The sequence below is a fragment of the Anser anser genome, assembly GCF_964211835.1.
Source record: "Anser anser genome assembly, chromosome: 1".
NCBI classification, from domain to species: Eukaryota; Metazoa; Chordata; class Aves; order Anseriformes; family Anatidae; genus Anser; species Anser anser.
Genome location: NC_139720.1, coordinates 98,771,254 through 98,791,082, shown reverse-complemented (window position 1 = coordinate 98,791,082; position 19,829 = coordinate 98,771,254). Strand labels below are relative to the sequence as shown.

Sequence of the window (19,829 nt, the reverse complement as noted above, 5' to 3'; positions counted from 1 at the left end):
GTGGGCATGAGCTGTGCTCGTGGAAAAGACCCTGCTGAAGGTGAGGGTCTGTGTATGCTGAGCTCAGAGGTGATATCCAGTGAGAGTGGAATGAGTTACTGTGACTGCCCTTCTGGTTTATTTTTGTCTAGGGGAAGAGAAGTATTGTTTTTTTGTGCGCAGTATGTTTATAACTCAATTTCCCTTCTGACTGATGCCTTGCTCCACACTCTCCTCTCCTCTTCCATCTGGTTTCTATTGTAGTTTTAAATGAGGACAGTTTGGCTGTCTGGCAGAACAAGCAGGGTCTGTGTGACACCAGCTGCCTCTTCCAACTTCTAAGCCTCCAGCATAGTTTTAATTATAGAAGTGTCAAGATTGGACACCCCCCCCCCCCCCCCATCTTCTCTGTCTGCATGCACGCACAGCCCTCACTACAAATCCTCATCCCCATCTAATCTTCCTTCAGGAGACACCCACGTCTCTGATTTATGTGTTTCTTGTAAAGCTAATAGAGTCTAGGGCTGCATCTCCCCGCATCCAAGGTTGATCACAGCCTGTGTTTTGGTTTGTGCACATCAGTAGCCATACCCAAAACAACCCAACCACCTCAGAGACGGCTGGAAGTGGGAGGGAGCCACTCACTGCCTCTCTAACCTCACCTCCCCCAAGTGCCCTAAAGACCCAGCTTTGTAGGAGATCAGAGCTGCTCAGGAATTTCAGAGCTGCAGGTTCTGGTCAAAGAAAACACTTATTGTGCTCTGGTTTCATACAAGCGCTGCATTTAGGGGCTTGCTTTGCAGGAAGCCGATGCAGTCCTTTCACCTCCAGGGATCTGAGGTCAAAGCCCGTAATTTTTGGTTGCAAGTGAAATGTGCCCTATGTGGGATTTTATTGACATCACAAAACCGCCACACATTTTGGCATGACTAGCTGTTTCTCTTCATTAGAGTCAAAGACCTGGTATGGCAGGAAGTTATGTTCATGATGAGTGAAGGGCATTGGCAGAAATATGTGAGAAGCCCAGGGCTGGAAAAGCAGTTAAGATTGCAGGGCTGGTGTAAGAGGTATTGGCAGAGCTTGGTGCATATTGTCCATCTGTGGTCTATAAGGTTGTCTCTACTGTGCAGTCTTCACCCACTTTTAAAAATGAGTTGAATTTTTTATGTTTGCTGCAGATTATTCCCCTCAGCCCCGCCCCCCCATTTTTTTTTTTTTTTTTTGCTTTCCGTCCTCAACAGATGGAGCTATCCTTCTCCAGTCTATGTATAAGAGGTTTGCTTATGTGCCTGAGGCCTCTTGACCTAATTTATCCCAAGGAAATTTAAACCTCAGCAAAACAAAACAAAACAAGACAAACAGAAAAAAAAAAAAGTGTGATTTAATAGATCTTCCTTGCAAGAGGTCAAATTAGTCACAACAAACATCAATGTATGCATTTTTATTTGGTGTCCTTGTTCTTAACACCGAGGTTTTAAAAAGTGTTAAACAAAGGTCACTGTTGGTACAGACTACATTCGTGTGGCAGCTCGACACCATCACATGCAGTTTGTCTATATGAAAGGCTGTTCAGTTTTCTGGCAGTCCTTGGCAAGTGGATTTCCTGCTCAGATAGGTTTTCTGTTCAATTTAGTCTTTTTTTTTTTCTAGATGGCATGACATTCACCCATTTTCCCACCTCTGTGGGTCTGAAGTGATGATGTATCTGCCTTGCTTTCATTTTTGCTGCTTATTTCACTTTTATTCCCAGACCCCAACCAAGAAGGCAACCTTAATATGCCATGTACCCATAGCTTCTGCCTCAAAGACAGTACAGCCTAACCAGACAAAAATGAAGAAGAGGCCTGAAGTTATTTTCTTTCCTTGTCTTTATTTCTAGCATGCTCACCATCATATGATCTGAGTTCTTTGCTGTGGTTACAGATAACCAAGTCTTACTTGGAGAACGGAAGGTCCTCTTTCTTGATGCGTCACTTGGGCAGGATATTTAGGAAATGTTTTACTTTTATTTTGCTCTGTATCCTTCCATGTCACCTAGTCCTTTTAGGAAGTGGGTGCTGTAGGCACTGAAAAGAATGCTTCCCATGTTCCTTTTGGAAGTCTCTGATATGAAAAAGTCAATGACTGCTGTGGAGAAATCTTTTACCATGTAGTCTTCACTGGTTTTCCATGAACATTGTTGTTGTGATAGGCTAGGGCCCCTGCAAGAGGTTCAGCTGGTACTTAGTCCTAGCCCAGCAACGTGAAGATCTTAAAAATCAGCCTAAGGACTGACCAAGCATGACCCAACATGGCTATTTTAACCTGCATTATGAGTCCTTGATTCAAAAAACAAAGAAACAAACTAAAAAAAAATAAAAGACAATTTTCTCTGTTGTTCTGAAGAGGCTCCTTTGGCCTCTTTCAAAGAGAATTAGCCTGTTTGGATCAATCAGGTTTCCAAGGAATCACTGCCACTCCCCCTCCATTTGGGTTGGCCATGCTGAGAAGAGAAGGGATGCACAAGAAGAACCTCTTTACCTCCCTTGGTGCCAGCTGGGAGGCAGACGGGCAGCACTTCCCTGGCTCTCTGGGCTCAGCAAGAGTGTGTCACTGAGGTAAGGCACCATCCTGGGAGCCCTCCTCACCAGAGCCAGGGCCCTGGTCTGTGTGGTAGAAGCAAACCCACACTTCTGAGAAACCATGAGCTGGCTCTGGCCTCAGCGGCACCTAGGAGGAAAACAACAATGTACCAGCTCTTTGTTTTTCAGGCCGTCCTTGGGGTGCTGTCTTTGGATCCTGCGTGATGAAGCATGTGTTAATATGTCATTATGGCCCTGAACTCAGGCAGAAAAACTCAGGGAAGGTCCAGCCAGAGGCATTATCTCTGTGGTGTCACAGAGATGCAGTAATTGCTATGCCTGGCTTTCCAGTAAAATGTGTGGCTTAGCCTGTTTTCTTCCGCACAGCTTTCCGAATGTGCAGTGCAGCAGAGTCAGCATTACAGCGAGGAACTTCAACTTCTCCATTTACTGGCTTCTGTGCTTATGGCTGTGTGAAGCATTGCATTAAATACACAGTAGTTTCTAGCACCTAATAAGGAAGGACTCTCTTACTGTTATTGTTATAGCTAGGGTTGTTATAGTACTGGGGACAGAAAGGCTTGGTCTGACCAAGGGGATGAGGGTTTCCTCTACCTATATAATGGAAAAAAATAAACACAAGCTTTGGGTCCAGGTCGGGATATAAATGCTGTGCCTCAGGCTCCTCTCAGCTTTAAGGCTGATTAAGTCCTTGGCTGGTTATGTTGATGGAGTTTTTTTGAAGCCAATGTCAGATTTTGCCAGTGTGCAGATCTAGTCAATATTTGAACTTTATACCCCCTCTGTGGGAGTTTATGAGCACTAAACTGTGGGTATGTAGGCTTATATGGAAGTGTGAATGCTTCTCTGAGTTTTATCCAAGCCAATCAGACCTTTTGGCTTGATTCAGCAAGGCTGGAGCTCTATCCTGGGGAGGGGGGAGGTTCTTGGGACCACATGCTTTACCTCATGCTTTCAATTAGAGTGAAAATGCCTCTTTTTCTGGAAAGGAAAAAAGAAAAAAAAAAGAAAAAAGAAAAAAGAGAAAAGCTACCTTTCTTCCCACAGTGCTTCTGTGACTTCAGGCTCAGTAATTGTCACATGGCAGAACCACTGCATATCTTTACTCCACAAATTAGCCACGGCTACTTTGTGGGGGCTATTTTTTTTTTTACCCTGTATTTCTCCTGTTACTGGACCCTTCCCTGTGTCTGCAGAGAGCCTCCAGTACTGTCTGATGAAACTGTCTCCTCTGTGGTGACTTGTGGAAGCTCTTGTTGTATATTCACTGTGTTTCTTGCCTTGCTTTCTTCTCCTAGTCCCCTATGTGCTGAAGAGCTGTGCAGAGTTCATTGAGACTCATGGCATTGTGGATGGGATCTACCGTCTCTCAGGAGTGACGTCCAACATTCAAAAGTTGAGGTAAGGGCAACCTGTCTGAGTGCCAGAGGGATTTGGTGGCATTGCTCAGCATCTTTGAGCTGTTAGTCCCTCAAGTACATATTGGGGCCAATAGAGCTCTGCACTGATGCAGAATGGGAACTGTCTCTGAAGCTGGTAGCAGGAAAATACAGTGTTTCGGGGATTAGTCTGTGACAAAGAAAAGAAATCTCCTTCTGTGTCCATTAATGGGAAGGGCCTGGAGGGTCTCAGCACAAATACTGAGTTGTTCTTTCTCATTTCAAGACAGAGAGATCTCTTTATGTTACTTTGGTGGGCCCCTCATGGGACTGTGCTGGGGCAGCCAGAGCCTAGCTGAAACCTCGAGGCTTGGTCCCAGGCTGGGCCAGGCCACAGATAATACAGTCATCTCTGTTTTCCAGTTTGTTTTGTCCTCCAGCTGTAAAAGAGTATGCAGAGTGGAATTTAGGCGTGCTACAGCTCTTATTCAACTAGGTTGCCATGTCTGTGTGTTGTTTCAGACAAGAGTTTGTTTCTGACCAATGTCCGGACCTGACAAGGGAAGTTTACCTCCAGGACATCCACTGCGTGGGGTCTCTCTGCAAGCTGTACTTCAGGGAGCTGCCCAACCCTCTCCTCACTTATGAGCTCTACAAGAAATTCACGGTGAGCCCTCTTTCTGCCCTCATTCCTAACCAGAAGTGTGGACATGTCACAGGTTCCCCCATGACAGCTGTTTGGGTTTCAGTCTGGTGTCCTGGCTTCTGGTGCATGAATCTGTATAAACACTTCCCAGTGCCCTTCCTTTCCCATCTTGCACTGGCTGTCTTTCCCTGTCCTTGTTTCTTTCCCCCCTTTCATGTTTATTTCTCTCGTTTTCTCTGTTGTTTCCTTCCCTTTGCTCATTTTATTTACTGCGCTGCTTCCCTGGTGTTACTCTTTCTCCCCACTGTGCACCTCCTTCCAGAATGGCTAATTCTCTTTGTTTTCCTCATTACTGTCCATCACTGAGAGCCCTTGGGGTCACCTGAGGCCTCTGATCATAATCACTGGGGAGTGGTTTCCTCTTCCCTGTTCCTTCCACAGTCCTTGACACCTGAACAAATGGATTGCTCAAACCATGTGTAAAGTATCGACTTCTTTTTTGCATCTGTAGCATTTTCACAGAGTTTGTCAGAGAGCGAATGATGACACAGGTTATGCCAGCTATGACATATCAGGTCTGTCATGATCATATCATAAATACAAACAGCAGAGGAAAGTGGCAGCTGGCCAAGCAGAAATCTCCAACCTTGTTTAAATGGATTGTAATTCAAAGAGTAGTAAATCGATTCTTCAAAACAACCATAGATTATACATGGATACAGTAAGAGAAGATGGCAGGGAGCTGGAAAATATGACTGTGAAGCCTGAATTTTTAAGAGAGTTGGCTAATATTGGTGACAGGTAATATTTTATTAAAAGGTGGCAGCGCAAGCTATACTGGTCGTAAAGGCTGCCTGTTTCTTACCCTTCTAAATTCACTTTTAGCTGTCTATGACACCAACAAATTTAAATCTAGTCATTCAGGCTGAAATTGTCCATGCTAGAGGTGTGAATTTTCAGATTAAAAGCATTCACCAGCTTCTTCAAACAACAGGGGTGGTGGAATGGGAAAGATTATTTTCTCAGTGCTAGAAACATCCGTCCTTTGTTAAGAATTTCTATCGTCCTACTCTTTCTCATTTGCTGGGGGGTGAAGAGGACAGGCATCGCCAAAATTTTGGATGTTGCATAGAAGAAATTTTGCAAAATCATGTCGAGATGAAATGGGAAGTGGCAAGCAAGCTTAGCTTCAGGTGCTGCTATCTGCATTACCTCTACCCTGAGTCAAGCATTTCCAAACAGCAATGCTATGGCTCAGGAGGCCCCGAGAAAAACACATGCGGTCCACACAAGAAGACATTCTTCAAAGACGCCTTGTGCAAGGGATCTTACTGTAGGGCAGAGAAAAAAGAGACCAGTCAACTTGCTATAAGAACCAGCAACTTGCTATAAGAAGTCACGTAGCTGCTTGGGACTATAACTGAGCTGGGGAACAAGAACTTGCTAGCCTTACTGTGCTGCCTGACAGCTACACAAAAGTGCTAGGTGTCTTTCTATTTCCATGACGATTTTTAAGTAAGACTACGCTGTGTTTTGAGGTGGTGGATAGTCAAAACCTCAATCACAACTCTGAGCAGATGTGAAAAATTGTCCTATACCCTCAAGATATAGGGATCATTAGGATATAGGATAGGATCTCCAAAATGGAGACAGTCAGGGTGAATAGGACCTTGAAAATACAGGGTATAATTGAACCATTCATAGTAACTGATGAGCTTCATTCTTGTTGCAGATATTTGGCTGGTGTCTTTCTGGCTATCATTACTGATTTATGAAAGAAAAATGCTATAAAGGAAACATGAAGATTTAGATGGAAACTTTTTTAGGAAAGAATGTTTGCTGAAAAGTGCAGTTTTGAGATGATGACTTGCAGATTTTGGTCAGATACATTTGGTAAATAGTTTTATTCAAAAACAAAAGGGAAAACACTTCTGTAACTATCCAAATGTTTCTTTTACAAATACTTTCTAAAGGAAATGTTTCAACTTTAAATCAACACATCCAGCTCTTAAATAAAACATCTTTCAGAAAAGGGTTAAATAGACCCAAATTTAAATGAGTTTTTCTTTCACTTTTGGTTGAAATGTGATCCTTAGTCAACCTTGAACAACTGTTTTTAAAAATCTTGTGCCAGCTCCCCCAAATGTTATCACTTTAGATTGACCTAAAAGGGATTTTTTTTTTTTAAACTCCGTCGTCTTAGTTTGCTCTGCCACAAAATCTCTTATTCACATAATTCTGCTCAGTGGAGATTTATAATGGGTAACCCAGCTGACAGGAAACACAGTCAGATACAGGGAGGAAAGAAATAAAAAAGACCAAATCCCCAAGGACCAGAAAAAGCACTATAGGAGCGTGCATGTGCGTGGGGTGTCTGAACAGGGAATGGTGGCAGCTGTGCCTAGGCAGAAGAGCTCTAGTAGGAGTAAAGGATGCATGCTAATCCCAGACTGACTCACTCAGAGTTGCTTCTGAGATGGGATAGGCTCCACATTGAGTCACCAGGGTGATTCAGATATTTGTGGCTAAGGAAAGTCAAATTCTTAATGACTAGAGAGGGATTGGCCTTTTGGTCATCATTTATGGATGTAACATCCCAGTCACGACCTCATAGGCTGTTGACCTTTGCAGAATGGTGCCCTCTCACGCTCCCCAGTTTTCCATCTAGTATTCTGGTGCTGGCTGCTTGTTTCATGGAATAGATAAGTTGACTCTGCTTGGTTCCTTCCAACCTGGGCATAGAGGTGGATGGTCCTTCAGGACAAATCATCTGTAGGAGGCCAAGCGTACCTGCTCTCTCTGGTCTCAATTCCAGTTGTTATTCAAGGCTTTTGTGAATTGTGCATTCCTAGAATCACCATCAGAGTTAAAAAAAAAAAAATCCAGGATTTTAAATTGCTTTAGATACCTACCTTCTACCATCCTCAGAGTGCTCTTTTCCTGTTTGTGAGATGAAAATATAAACAGCTGGAATTCATGCTGTGATTAGCGGACATGTAATAAATGGAGTTATTGGTTCTTCCTTGAATTCTGTATTTTGCTGTTCTAATCCTGAAGTTGGAAAGGGCCTCAGATTTCAAAGGCACAACACATGTGGGTCAGAAATGTGACTTGGAGGTTTGAATGGGTCACGACCACAGAAAGTCTGGTATTCACTTGCTGTCTAAGCATTAGGTCTTTGAGAACTGGAAGTTAAATGTAGGAATGAAAATCAGCACAAATCAGGAGAGAAAATTCTGTGTACAATCCGGCTGAAATATAATGTTTTAGATGCACTAGTTAAAATTTGCATTCCTCTCTTTCTTCATCTTTGGGTAAGGTCATTCAGCTGGAAACCTTGTATGAAGATTGTGAGAATTCTTGTTCTTAGGATTTCTAGGCTGATTGTAATAGTGTTTTTTGTTTGTTGGTTTCTTTGTTTTTAAAGGATTGATTTCAAACTTTTAAATATTCCTATTTGTTGCAGTGAAAGGGCTGTCCCTAAACCTCCTGATGAGTCACATGCCTCAGAAAGGGTCCTTTGCTTGGTCCTTCCTCCTCACCAAGGCATTGTTTCAGCAGAATAACAATGAAAACAAGGAGAAAGTTAGCATCACTTTCTCAAATCTCAGAACAGTTTTGTTTCCTGCTTACGGTTGGAAATGAAGTGTACAGCCAGCTCTTTTCAATTCACAAGGGCTTATCATTCACAATTCAGGTGTTTTGCAACAGGCGGCCTGGCACACTGCTGCTGTGGGTCGCTCTCCTTGGCAGAGAACTGATCCATGCACATGCGCAGCTGCCTGTGGGGGCAATGCAGGTCATGGAGGAGTTGTACTGGTGTTGGCAGTGTTGTGACATGTCCCGTCTGTGGCACTGCAAGGCTTGATTCCTGGCCTGTGGAGATGGCAATGTTTGGGCATTTGTGAGTGTGAGCTTGTGACAAAGATAATCAGTTGGCCCACTGCTGTTGTTATGGGTAAAATGTAGTACAAGGCGTTAACCTACCTTTAATTTGGGCAAAAGAAATGCATCCACATCTCACATACACCAAACTGGTGAGCTCACTCATTTTTCTTTGCTGTGACACCAATGAGTAAATTCAAGCTAGAGGGCATAGATCTTAATTCCCAGTCTTAGGGAATAAAATATATTCGTATTCATCTCTGACCTTGAAACTAGCTAGATTTGGTTTACCATTGGTTGTACATGAGAAATGGTCTGCAGGGAAAAGGACAGTGACCTGAACGGAGATGGCAGCATCGTTAGTGTAGATGTCATAGGGATTGCAAGGATGAGAAGATGCTTCCGTAGTCGTAACTCGTAATTTCAGGTTGATGATGTTTAAGCGGCGGGTGGTTTGGGACGGGTTATTTCCTTCCTCTCCTTTCCTAGCAGTGCTGACGTCTGTCTGTAGGCAAAGCTTCTGCTGGCAGCGTGGGTCCCAGCATCTTTCTTTGAACTCATTCCAAACTCCAGTGGCAGCAGGGTAGGCAGGAGGTTCCCAGACAGTCATGCATTGTTTGAAGTCGCTGGTGGTTTGCCCTCCCCCAGCACAAAAACTGAAAGGGAATAGCTGAACAGATGGATACCAATGCAGTAAACTCCTAGGAATGCAGACAAAAGCTTATCATGGCTTTTTAAGCTTTTGCTCCAGAGACACTTGATCAAGACCAAGATGTATAGCCTCAATTCTGTCTAACCTAGTCTAACCTTGAGTATTGGAATTTATTAATCTACCAGGACAGTGATTTTGCTAAGGCTTCTCCCACCATGTAAGATGAAAACTCACACAGACTATTTCTAGTTATCTTCATATGACAGACACAAATATGGCTTATTTTAATGAATATAGAGTATGCATATCCAACCCTTTTTTATTACACTGGGCTTGAAAGACCTATTTTATTTCAACACAGTTCTGGGGGATGGATGTTTTCATTCATTCATCTTTTTTATTTTTCATTATTTTCACTTTTCTCTTTCCCTCTATTTCTGTTTTACCTATCACTATCCTTGTTAAATGAAGGGAAAAAGAGAGGAAAAAAAACACAAGAAACATAATTCCTAATTGAAGCTCTCAGTTTTCTACCCTCCCTCCCCTCAAAACATTGACCACCCTGTTGCAAGGTGTGGGGAAGATGTACCCATACATGAAATAACAGCACGGCAAATCCCTGATGTGCTGGGAACACAAAGCAACTTGTCCTACCAATAGCTCTGCAAGGTAACAAGAGAGCATTCCCTCAGAGACAGGCTGTCTCGTGTGACCTTCCTTATCCCTCTTCCTTTTCCCCTAAGTCCGTCGCCAGGGTGGACTGTTTCCTTGTATCTCCGCAGGAAGCAGTATCACGCTTCCCTGAGGACGAGCAGTTGGCACGAATACAAAATGTCATCCAGGAGCTCCCACCATCGCATTACAGGTGAGAATGTGTCCACCCAGGCTCTGAGGAACAGGGTGGTGGCTGTCACCATCAGGGAACGTTGCTTGAAACAGCAACAGAGTTCGTTTCCAGAAGTTAATTCCCAAAAGCTGACTCACTATTTCCAAATCTGGCAACAATTTATCTGGCATTTAAATGTCATTGAACAAGCCATCAGTAAACAGGCTCTCCCTGCCTCAGCCTATCCTCCTCCTCCCTGGGTATGACCACCATGGCACCCTTGGCCAGTGTACTGGGTGTGGTGAGAAGCAGATGATCTTCTGGAGGCACTTCAGCATGAGCTAAGCCCTCAGACTTTGCAGGGTCCAACCCTTTCTCCTACCCAGATGCCATCTCCCTTGCACCCACATCATGCTAAGGATTGATTGGTTTATGTCCCATCCCTGGCCACCACAGAGCAAGGATATTCAGGGATTCACTGCCATCCCATCAAAATCCTGGCTCTGTAAATCCTCAGTTTGATGGGGCCTATTGTGCAGACACTGCCCTCCTTGAGGAGGGGACAACTCCGAGCTCCAGGCTGAGCCCCAGACCTGCTGTCCCTATAGACAAGCATTGGTCACCTGAGTGGAAGGGAGAGCCCACCAGTGGGTCTCACACTTCAGGCCACAATGGGCAGCCCTCAGATGAGACAACCATGCGCACGGTGAGGGACTTGACAATTTTCTCTCTATTCATGTGAAACCACTGCAGAACGCTGGAATACCTGATCAAGCACCTGACTCACCTGGCCTCCTTCAGCAACATGACCAACATGCACACCAGGAACCTGGCCTTGGTGTGGGCTCCCAATCTCCTCAGGTACAGTAGAGTCCTCCCAGCCTGAGCACCATGTTGAGCTCCACAGGGAGCATCAGCACCTGAGCCTAGAGACACATCCACTGAGGGAAAAGAAGAGGCAGGAAAAACCAGAACAACTAAAGGGAATGCTAGAGTAGAGCAAGCAGCTCTTAAAATGAGAAAAAATTCTTCCAGGTTGAATAATCTGAGGTTTTACTGCCAGCATCCAAGGAAACTTGTGGTTTTGCTTCTTCACTTGTTCTTTTTTTTTTTTTTTAATTTTATTTTCTTCAAAAATAAGGCTGTTATTTGTAAGTTGAGCACATTGATTTAAAAATGACGAGTTAGCTCATCACTGTGGAACGGAAATGACATTTCTGACAGTGCCAGTGCTTCTGCAGTGATGCGGTGAGAGACAGCAGGGCTTGGAAGGGAAGAAAACAGGGTAATAATATCACAGGCCTGTCTTGTATCTGGGTCTGCTACAGCATAAGTGAAATGAGCTCGATGGACTTAAGATGCCAGCTCGTGTCAGATCACAAAACCACCAGGTAGATTTTGATTGATTTGCTGGGCACTTTTCTGAGAAGAGGCCCAGATAAGGTGCAGGTAGAAGTTTGTCTGATATGTTGTAGAGCCGAGTAGAACAAGAAAACATTTTATCTGAAAATTTTATATTTAAATGTTTTGTATTTTGGTGCAGTTGCCTTCCCCGCCTATCCCATACCCGTGTGTTGAGAGGATTGAGCTATGCAGGGGCAGTCCAGATAAGGCCTGCTGGGCAGGAGAGGGACATTGGCAGAGTTGGTGCAGGGAACCAGGAGGTGGGGAGGGGGCTGAGAGGAGGCCGCAGGGCAGGCTGGAGGGACATTGGCAAGAGAGCTACAGGCAAATCACAACAAAGGCAGAGCAGGTTCTGAAAATGATTCAGATGCTTACTCTACTGAACATCACAAAGTGGGCCTTTACTACTGAGATGTTTTCATGCCAGCATCTGTCCTTGTCAAAAAAACTGAAGTCTGTTTCCTCTTGCAATCTATTGTAAGTGCAAATCCCAGGGAGGATAAGAAAGGAGCAAGCAATGCACTTGCAGTCTCCTTACATGGTTATCCTCTTGGCAATGCCCCAAGCTATTATCTAACACACCAGTCATTAACTTTACAAAGGATCCATTGCCCAGAGATAATTTCTTCAGCAACACTTTGGCATGTCAAGATAAGGAATGTTTCTTTGCTGAGAGCAAGAGTGAGAATGTGAGAGTGCAGGGGGGCAGTGAAGAGCCTACTGGGACACGCAGCAGAACATTGGCAAAACTGGCATGGGGAGAACATGAGCAGGTTTCTGAGGGATTTCATTTGAACTCTCCTTGGAGAGATGATTGAAGCATTGCACAGGGATCTGGAAGCAGTGCTTGAAGGCTCCTGTGTTGTCTTTCAGGGCTAACTTTGAAAGTGCTAAAGGAGGACCAAAGAGGGAGAAAAGAGAGCAGTTTGAGAGTCAGTTTTATCTGCTGCTGAAGAATGTGAAAGGGAAGGAGGGAAAATAACAGGCAGGAAAGAAATAACAAAGGTGAGAGAGAAAATGGAAACAGATTTTTAAAAGAGTGAAAAGGCAGAGAGAAGGTGAGGGCTTGGTGATCAAAGGAAAGCAAAAGATGCAGCAAGGGAGGCCAAAACATCCCTGTTCCAAGTCTTTCAGGAAGAAAGCCAGTTCCTCATTCCCAAAGGCCTCATGTGACAATAATTCTGGCTACTAGTAAACCTCTTTCCTGGTGCAGGTCAAAGGAGATAGAGGCCGTTGGCTGCAATGGGGATGCAGCTTTCCTGGAGGTGCGAGTCCAGCAGTTGGTGATAGAGTTCATCCTGAATCACGTGGATCAGATCTTCAGCAAAAACAGAAAAGCCAGCTCTGCAGAGAACATTGGTAACAACCTCCCCAAACCACCCTATGTGTCTCTTGCCCTGTACTATAGCTCTAACTGTATCCCCTTCCACCAATATTTCAAAAGCATCAACACTTAGAATGCTCACACACTACCCCAAATACACCTTGATCCCAATCCCTCACTACCCTAGTCCTTCTCATCCTCATCTCCAATATTTCTGGGTACTAGTCTCCTCCAGTGTGCTCTCAGATTGCCCTACGGCTCATTCTTCACACGATCTCACCTGGCTTAACCCCTTGTTCAGAAGGAAGACCACCCAACTAGCTTCTCAGCTGGGCCTAAGTTTCTCTCTAAGCACATCAGCCACACTCTTGGTTCTGTCAGGCTTCCCCACATATAATTTATCATACCAGCAATACCTGCCCTGAAGCCATTGTATCCATCCAACTCGGAGGCCACACTCCCAAGATAAAACTTTTGCTTGTGTTTTAAAAACTTCTGTCTTGTTCTTGGAGATGTTCTATGAGAAGTGATTGATTTATTTTTACTGGGAATTCAACACTGATTTGGGAGATGCTGATTTTTTTATTTAGTGACAGGTTTGCTGTCAAAATTCTTATAAGGCTGAGAAGTGAGAGGGCTTGGAACCACAGTGATCTCACATCATTTCAGCAGTATGTGTCTTCCTGTTATACACACTGGGAAGACACCTGCAGAAATGATGGAGTAACCACGCTTCTTCTCTCCAGCCCTGTGTCAGCTCATCCCATCCACTTTTTCCTGCTGGCTGTCCCTGGAGCCTGTGGTTCCAGCGCTGTTCGACCTGCAGCACCTGTGCTGTGCTGGTGCAGGTGCCACTGCTATGCCCATGTTTATGCCATGGCAGAAGGCAGGGAGAGAGGAACTGTGTCCTTACTGCCACCAGCAGTACGGCAAGACATCGATTAGCAAATTCCAAACCTCCTGGTTGTACTGCAGGTACTCCCCGTAGCCCTGAAGGGAAGGTATAGTAATGGTGGTTTTTAGAGCAGTCCCCCTTCCTACAACAAAAAAATGAGAAAGATGTGGAAGTGAGAGGGAGAATGAGGCACCAGGCTTGGGTGGGGACTCAGCTGCTCCAAAACCTGGGGAGGAAGAAGAATGTATGCATCCTGGTGTTTTTCAGGGACGCCTCTTTAACACCAGCGCATCTAGAGCAGGGGCAGCAAGCCTGTGCAAAGCAGCCTTTGGCTGGCAAGTGTGGCCCCTGCTGGGAATGCGCTCAGATGGATAAGGTTGCTGGGGAGATGGAAGGCTTATCTGACAAAAGCCTCTCTCTCTGCACGTGCTGCTCCTTTTCCCCCTCCGCAGGAGTTGTTCCAGTCAAATAAAGACATAAAGCTCTTGCTCTCATCTCTCCTCACCCTGGGGCTGGAATGTACTTTCTTGCTTTTCAGAGAACACACCAGTTGTGAGAAATCTGTCACTCCCCTCGGCCTCCCTGCCGATGAAGCTGGTGAGCCTGGAAGAAGCGCAGGCACGGAGTCTGTCGGCCTCCCACCCTGCTCGGAAGGAGAGGAGAGAGAACAGCTTGCCTGAGATTGTCCCTGTAACCGGCTCCCTTTTCCACACAGTTGTTGACCTCCCTGACAGCAAGTAAGTACCAAGGAGAGTGTAAAGTGTGAGCAAAAGGAGCAGGTTCCCCAGCATGATTAGGAATGAGACTTCTCTTAGTGTGAAAGCCGCACACCTGCACACATGAATTTACAGCCACCACTGAGAGAAAATTGCACATTCTTCTCAAGAGGCACAGCTGCTCCTGAGAAGCATTTCAGTTGCTGGATTCATAGCTCCACTAGTCCTCATCCCTCCATTAGGGCAGAACATCCTGCAGGAGGAATTAATTGTCTTTGCGACCTTGTCTGAGTTCAAGGTTTGACTAAACGAGGGCTGGGCAAGGAGCAGGTCCAGACACTGCTCTCATACGAGTTCCACCTGCTGGTAGCTTGTCCATAGCGCGCGTGGTGGTACTGACCAGCTCAGCTTCATCCTTCTCCACCTTCCTCTGTGCTCACAGCCAAGCAGCAAGGCAAAATTTCTCCAGCACGAGATATTTACATAGTGGCACCTATGTTGACAAGAGTCCAATTTCAGCTTACATTGCTGCAGTTGTTGGCACTGGTGTCCGGCCTAATTATTTATCTATTGGTCTATCTATCTGTTAATATATGGCTGCTCGACTGCCTGGTTCTGAGAGATTATAGCCTCTGCAGCAGGAGACTCATTAATCTACTGACCCATAAAGCACCGTAGCAAAGATATTTCTTCACACTTGATATATTAAAAGAAAAATGAGCTGTCTAATAGAATACTGGCAAGAAGATAACCAGTTTAAAACAAAAGGGTGTATTTACTGTCTACAGTGCCTTTTCCTTTCTCACTTGAAGAGAACAGACCTATCACTAAGATGTTAATCCTCTTCGTAGGACTGATTTGTGCTCTTCTGAGTACTGATCTGAAGGAAAAGCAGAACTATGAGAACGGGTAGAAAACCAATTTTGGAGAGTGAGACAGGGAAATAAAATGGTTCTTGCTCTTGAAGATTGAAGGAGGAGTCAGAAGGGGAATGTGAAGGAACTGAAACAGAGCTTCACGCAATAATATTCATACAAGAAAATTGGCTTCAGGAACAGCAGCTTCTTTCTGTTTAAAGCTGGGCTTTCTGAAAAGACACAGGGAACTGGCACCCACTTCCTCTGACATTTACAAGAAATTGATTTAATTCCCTTAAGCCTCCTCCTTTCAGTTATTACATTATACTAGCATATGATCAACACTCATGATTAAATTCAGATTGACCTGAGAAGCATTAATAGCCATTTGTATTAACAGATCCTTTTATTTTTGCAAATTCATAAAAACTATAAATCATGAGGACTTTAAAGGATAGCTTCGTGCACCAGGCAATAACACACATTCCATCAGTTCTCTGGAATTTATCTTGCATACTGTCATTAAAACCTATCTAAAAGGCAATTATTTCTTTACTGTGTTACAAGACAGTTCTAGCCCCAGAAACATCTCCTTTCTGGAGGCAGGCCTGGTTGATCACTCAATCACAGTTGCTGTAGAATAATGCCAAAGCCAACTCTTCACAGAGTTGGCTCAGGTGTCTTTCCATCCTTGACATGGTTAAATCAGCAGTACAGATAAATCACTTGCAGATAAGGGAGAGGTGTTCGTGTAGCGATGCCTTGCATATACTAGAATTAGAAGAGATTTGAGAGGAAAAGAAGGGAAGTGTTGAGGGGAAAGAGTTCAGGGGCTTTTATGGGATTCTGAAAAAAAAAAAAAAGGTAAGTTTTGGTAATCTCCCGAGCTCTTTTTTTTTTTTTTTTTTTTTTTTTTTGTTCCAGGAGGAAGTTATCTACCAAGTCCAAGAAATGGAAGTCGATATTTAACTTGGGCCGTTCTGGCTCAGAATCAAAGTCTAAATTGAGTCGAAATGGGAGTGTCTTCGTAAGGGCACAGAAACTCTCTGGTAAGAACACACTTTTCAGTTACGTATTTCTCTCCACAGCTTCTCCTGTGGCACTGATAGCAGGAGGCAACCTGTATCCATGTGACACTAATGTCATTAGACTTGAGATAGTTTAATGGAGTCATGTTTGTTGCCTGGTTTCATGAACATCTTATTTTCATGTGATGGCAAGAAGCACCCTTAAGGATGATATGCCAGGCAGCTACAGCAAATATTCCATTTTGGTATGTGATAAACAGGCTCCCACTGCCCAGCTGTCGAGCCTGAGGACTAGGAAATTCTATGTGGCATATTGGGTTGGATTAGTCCACTCTTCTAACCCAGCCAACTCCTTACATTCCTTACACAGCACTGGGTGAGCGGCTGTCCTACCACAGGGCATTAAAGAACCAACTGTGTTCAATGTCTGTGAAAAACAAGGAGTTCCTATGGCTCCTAGCTCTCAGCACATTGAGGGAAATGATTACTTTTGCAACATTTACAAGGGAGAAAATGTCTTTCCTCCTGACTGTAATCCTAAATTCTAGATTCTCCTGAGCTGCAATATCTTTAGTGCTGTGCTTCCTAGAAAATTACCTAGGAGTGCCAATTCCAAGTGTTCAGAAATGATGAATCAACTCTTAAAAATCATAGAGATAACTTCAAAGTAATCATGATTTGCTTATTAAAAAGAAGATAAACTTGCGATTTTTAAGATAACCTCATGATTCTAGGAGTTGGTGTTTGAAGGAATACTACCAAACATCGCAAGACTTAAAATGTTTAGTGTTGCCAACATTATATAATGTTGCCAACCACATATGAGAGAGGCTGTCTTTGGATCAAAGATAAGTGTGAAGCCAAATGCTGGATCCAACTTTCTTTGGACACCTGCCTTCCCCGTGTTTTACATGTACAGATGGCCTCACACAGATTGTCCATGGCAGACCTCAAAATAGCTCTCCATCCTATTTTGATCATGGGATCACCTTCTCACTTTGATAAGGAATACTCTGTCCCAAAATAGTACTAGCCTAGGGTTGCCTGGGAATGTTTGGAGCCCAGTGATTGTCAGGGCTGAGCCTTTGTTCCAAGCACAGTACTGAGTGACAGGAGGTTGTACATTTTCACCAGCAGGACATAAAAATGCAGAACCATGCAGAGATTTAGGCATCAGAGCAGTGCTTTGGAGAAGCAATGCTTTAGCGCTGCCATGTTGTATTTTTGTGTACTCTCTGCTTACAGCATAATGTGGGGAAACAGATGAACTTGCTGTTGAAACTCAGCACATGCTTTAGCACGGTTTTTGTCCATGCACACAAGTCTGCAAGTCACATAAAATGTGAGCTCCGCAGCTTGAATTCTGTTCCTCTGGGAATGCAGAGCCAGTGCTCAAGACATCATGCCATATGAACGTGAAAGGTAGCCAGGACTCCATATAAATGCGAAAGGTAGCTGGAGTTTCTCCCGTGCTCATGTGAAAGTCCCAGAAGCCTTAATTATATAAACAAATAAAGTCCAACAAGCCCACTCACTTTCTGCCTTACCTACTTTGTGCACCATTGTAAACAGCAAAGTTTGCTCCCAGACGTTTTCCAGAGCTCCCAGGATCGTTTTTGGGCTGCCAGAAACTAACTTGCTGTTCTTGCCAGCTACTTTCCCCTCCATCTCCCCTTTCAGAGCAGTAACAGTCACATGCTTCCAAAACCTCTTGGGAACAGACCTGTAGAGTGTCTGGTGACAAATGGCAGATCATGTTTGGACAAGTAAGTCTAGTGAGGATGACTAGGGAATAAGTTGCTTACTGACCACATAATTTTCCTGCTGTGCTTGCTGGAGGCTGAGCATGCTCATGCCAGCAAGAATCTGGGGATGGAACATGAAAATAACCCAACATTCACTATAAGGAATGAGAAGTGGGAAGGCATTTATGTCAGTTTAGTTTAAAAGTCCCCAAAAGCAACAGCCTGGCATGACTGGGGAGGGCAATGGCACAAGACGGCTTTGGGGATGTCAAACTGCTTCAGAGTGAAGATGGTGTTGACTGGCCGGGTTAAGTATAGCTCTCCACATGTCTGGCAGGTGCAAAGCTGTTGTTAGCACTAGTGGATCCCCAGCTGTGTGGACAAGTGTTGTGGGTAATAAGCTGCGTGGTGTGGATGCAGAGGGGGAACGCTCGGAAACGGAAAATAACTTTGATATCTGTCTGGCATGTCTGTCTATATTCAGCTTTTGTTCTTTATGGGCTGAAGCCTGCAAAGCTGCGGGATCTGAAGCCTGTTTCTAAAACTCATTTTCCACAGAAAAAGCAACCATTCGGCCCGCGAAGAGCATGGACTCACTGTGTTCCCTGCCAGTGGAAGGTGAGACATCAACCGCTTATGCTCTAAGGGTGAAGGGATGTACCTCTGCCCTCTCAGCTCCCCCCCATGCTTGCATATATGTTGTGCTCTGTCTTTTCTTATCTCACCATGTTGCATATCCTCATGTGCTTATGCCACAGCTGCTGACAAGTGCCTTCACCCTTCTGTGCATGCATTTTTAACCTTCAACTGTGTCTTTTGTGTTTGTGCATGCACCTGAGAATTATCACTGTGCCTAGCTGCATCTTTATTAGCAGTGGGATTGCTTTGATTTCATTCTTGGTTATCCTGGTGGGCGCAAAGTTCCCTTTTACAAGAAAAAGTATAAAGCAATTAAAAATACTCACAATAATCAAACCAAGAAAGCCCTGAGCTATGATCTGTGTGGGCAATGTGTGCTAGCTCTAGACTTGGCTGCATCTGATTGAGAGTGGCCTCTAATAAAAGTCCTAGATGGTTTCCAGAGGAAGGCATCCTATTCAGCCCTGCCTGCCCAGTTTGAAGGAGTCGCAGGGCTACAGTCCCCATCCCTCCGAGGAAATGTGGGTGTTCACCAAGGGCAGGAGCCGTTCCTGGAGGGATGAAGATGGGCTCCTTGCAGAGGAAGGCTGCTGCTAGTGCTTTGCTTTCCACTGACTGCCTTGTATCTTTCCTCCTCTAGGAGAGGATGAAAAGAGCAGATTCAAACGAGCAGTGACTACTGGAGGGTTTTTTGTCCCGGTGATGAAAATGCGGACCGGAGGCACAGGCAGTTCATATGACCTCAGCAAGGAGAACGAGTGGGAGCGGGAAGGATCTGCCATGGGGGCAAAAGGAAGCTCAGAGCTGAGTGGAGACAAAGCTCCTTGCCGGACACCACAGGCAAAATCACCCCCCGAGCAGCTGAAGGTCTTCCGAGCAGCAGAGGAGGCCGAAAATGAGCAGACTTCCCCCAAAGGCAGTCGCATGTTCTACACCTCTGAAACAGCCGCCAAGTCGGGCTTTCCCAGCAGCCTCTTCCCCTTGGAGGCCTCCCCTCGGCACCAGAGGAAAGCCCTGAACATCTCAGAGCCCTTCGCTGTCTCTGTCCCGCTCCGGGTGTCCGCAGTCATCAGCACCAACAGCACCCCGTGCCGTGTGCCTGCCAAGGACAAGCCTTCCCTCTCCAGCTTGGAGGAGCTGTCTGCCCTGGTGCCTGAGAGTACAAGCCCCTCGGCCCTGGAAGCAGGGAGCCACACGAGGATGGAGCTGGCCCCGGAGAGGAAGGAGAAGCCACCGGGGCCTCTTCTGCCAACGGGAGTAGCCCGAGGTAAA

General features: G+C 45.0%; 2 protein-coding genes across 3 annotated transcripts in view; one reads left to right on the top strand and one right to left on the bottom strand.

Annotated features, from left to right (window-relative positions):
• UPK1B (uroplakin 1B) overlaps positions 1 to 19,829 on the bottom strand; it is a 73,988-nt gene that overhangs the window by 27,371 nt on the left and 26,788 nt on the right. Inside the window, exon 8 of one of the 2 annotated variants that reach the window (XM_083821519.1) lies at positions 14,710 to 14,781. The exons of the other annotated variant lie outside the window; for it this stretch is intronic. Coding sequence (XP_083677645.1) covers positions 14,725 to 14,781 — 57 coding nt within the window. The 3' untranslated portion in view covers positions 14,710 to 14,724. Of the gene's footprint in view, positions 1 to 14,709; positions 14,782 to 19,829 lie in introns of those variants that run through there. 2 annotated transcript variants of the gene reach the window in all.
• The window catches only part of ARHGAP31 (Rho GTPase activating protein 31), a 59,790-nt gene that overhangs the window by 30,647 nt on the left and 9,314 nt on the right, over positions 1 to 19,829 (top strand). Inside the window, exons 2-10 of the mRNA XM_083821518.1 lie at positions 3,860 to 3,962; positions 4,463 to 4,607; positions 9,906 to 9,988; positions 10,703 to 10,810; positions 12,567 to 12,712; positions 14,111 to 14,309; positions 16,070 to 16,194; positions 18,477 to 18,536; positions 19,198 to 19,824. Coding sequence (XP_083677644.1) covers positions 3,860 to 3,962; positions 4,463 to 4,607; positions 9,906 to 9,988; positions 10,703 to 10,810; positions 12,567 to 12,712; positions 14,111 to 14,309; positions 16,070 to 16,194; positions 18,477 to 18,536; positions 19,198 to 19,824 — 1,596 coding nt within the window. The remainder of the gene's footprint in view (positions 1 to 3,859; positions 3,963 to 4,462; positions 4,608 to 9,905; positions 9,989 to 10,702; positions 10,811 to 12,566; positions 12,713 to 14,110; positions 14,310 to 16,069; positions 16,195 to 18,476; positions 18,537 to 19,197; positions 19,825 to 19,829) is intronic.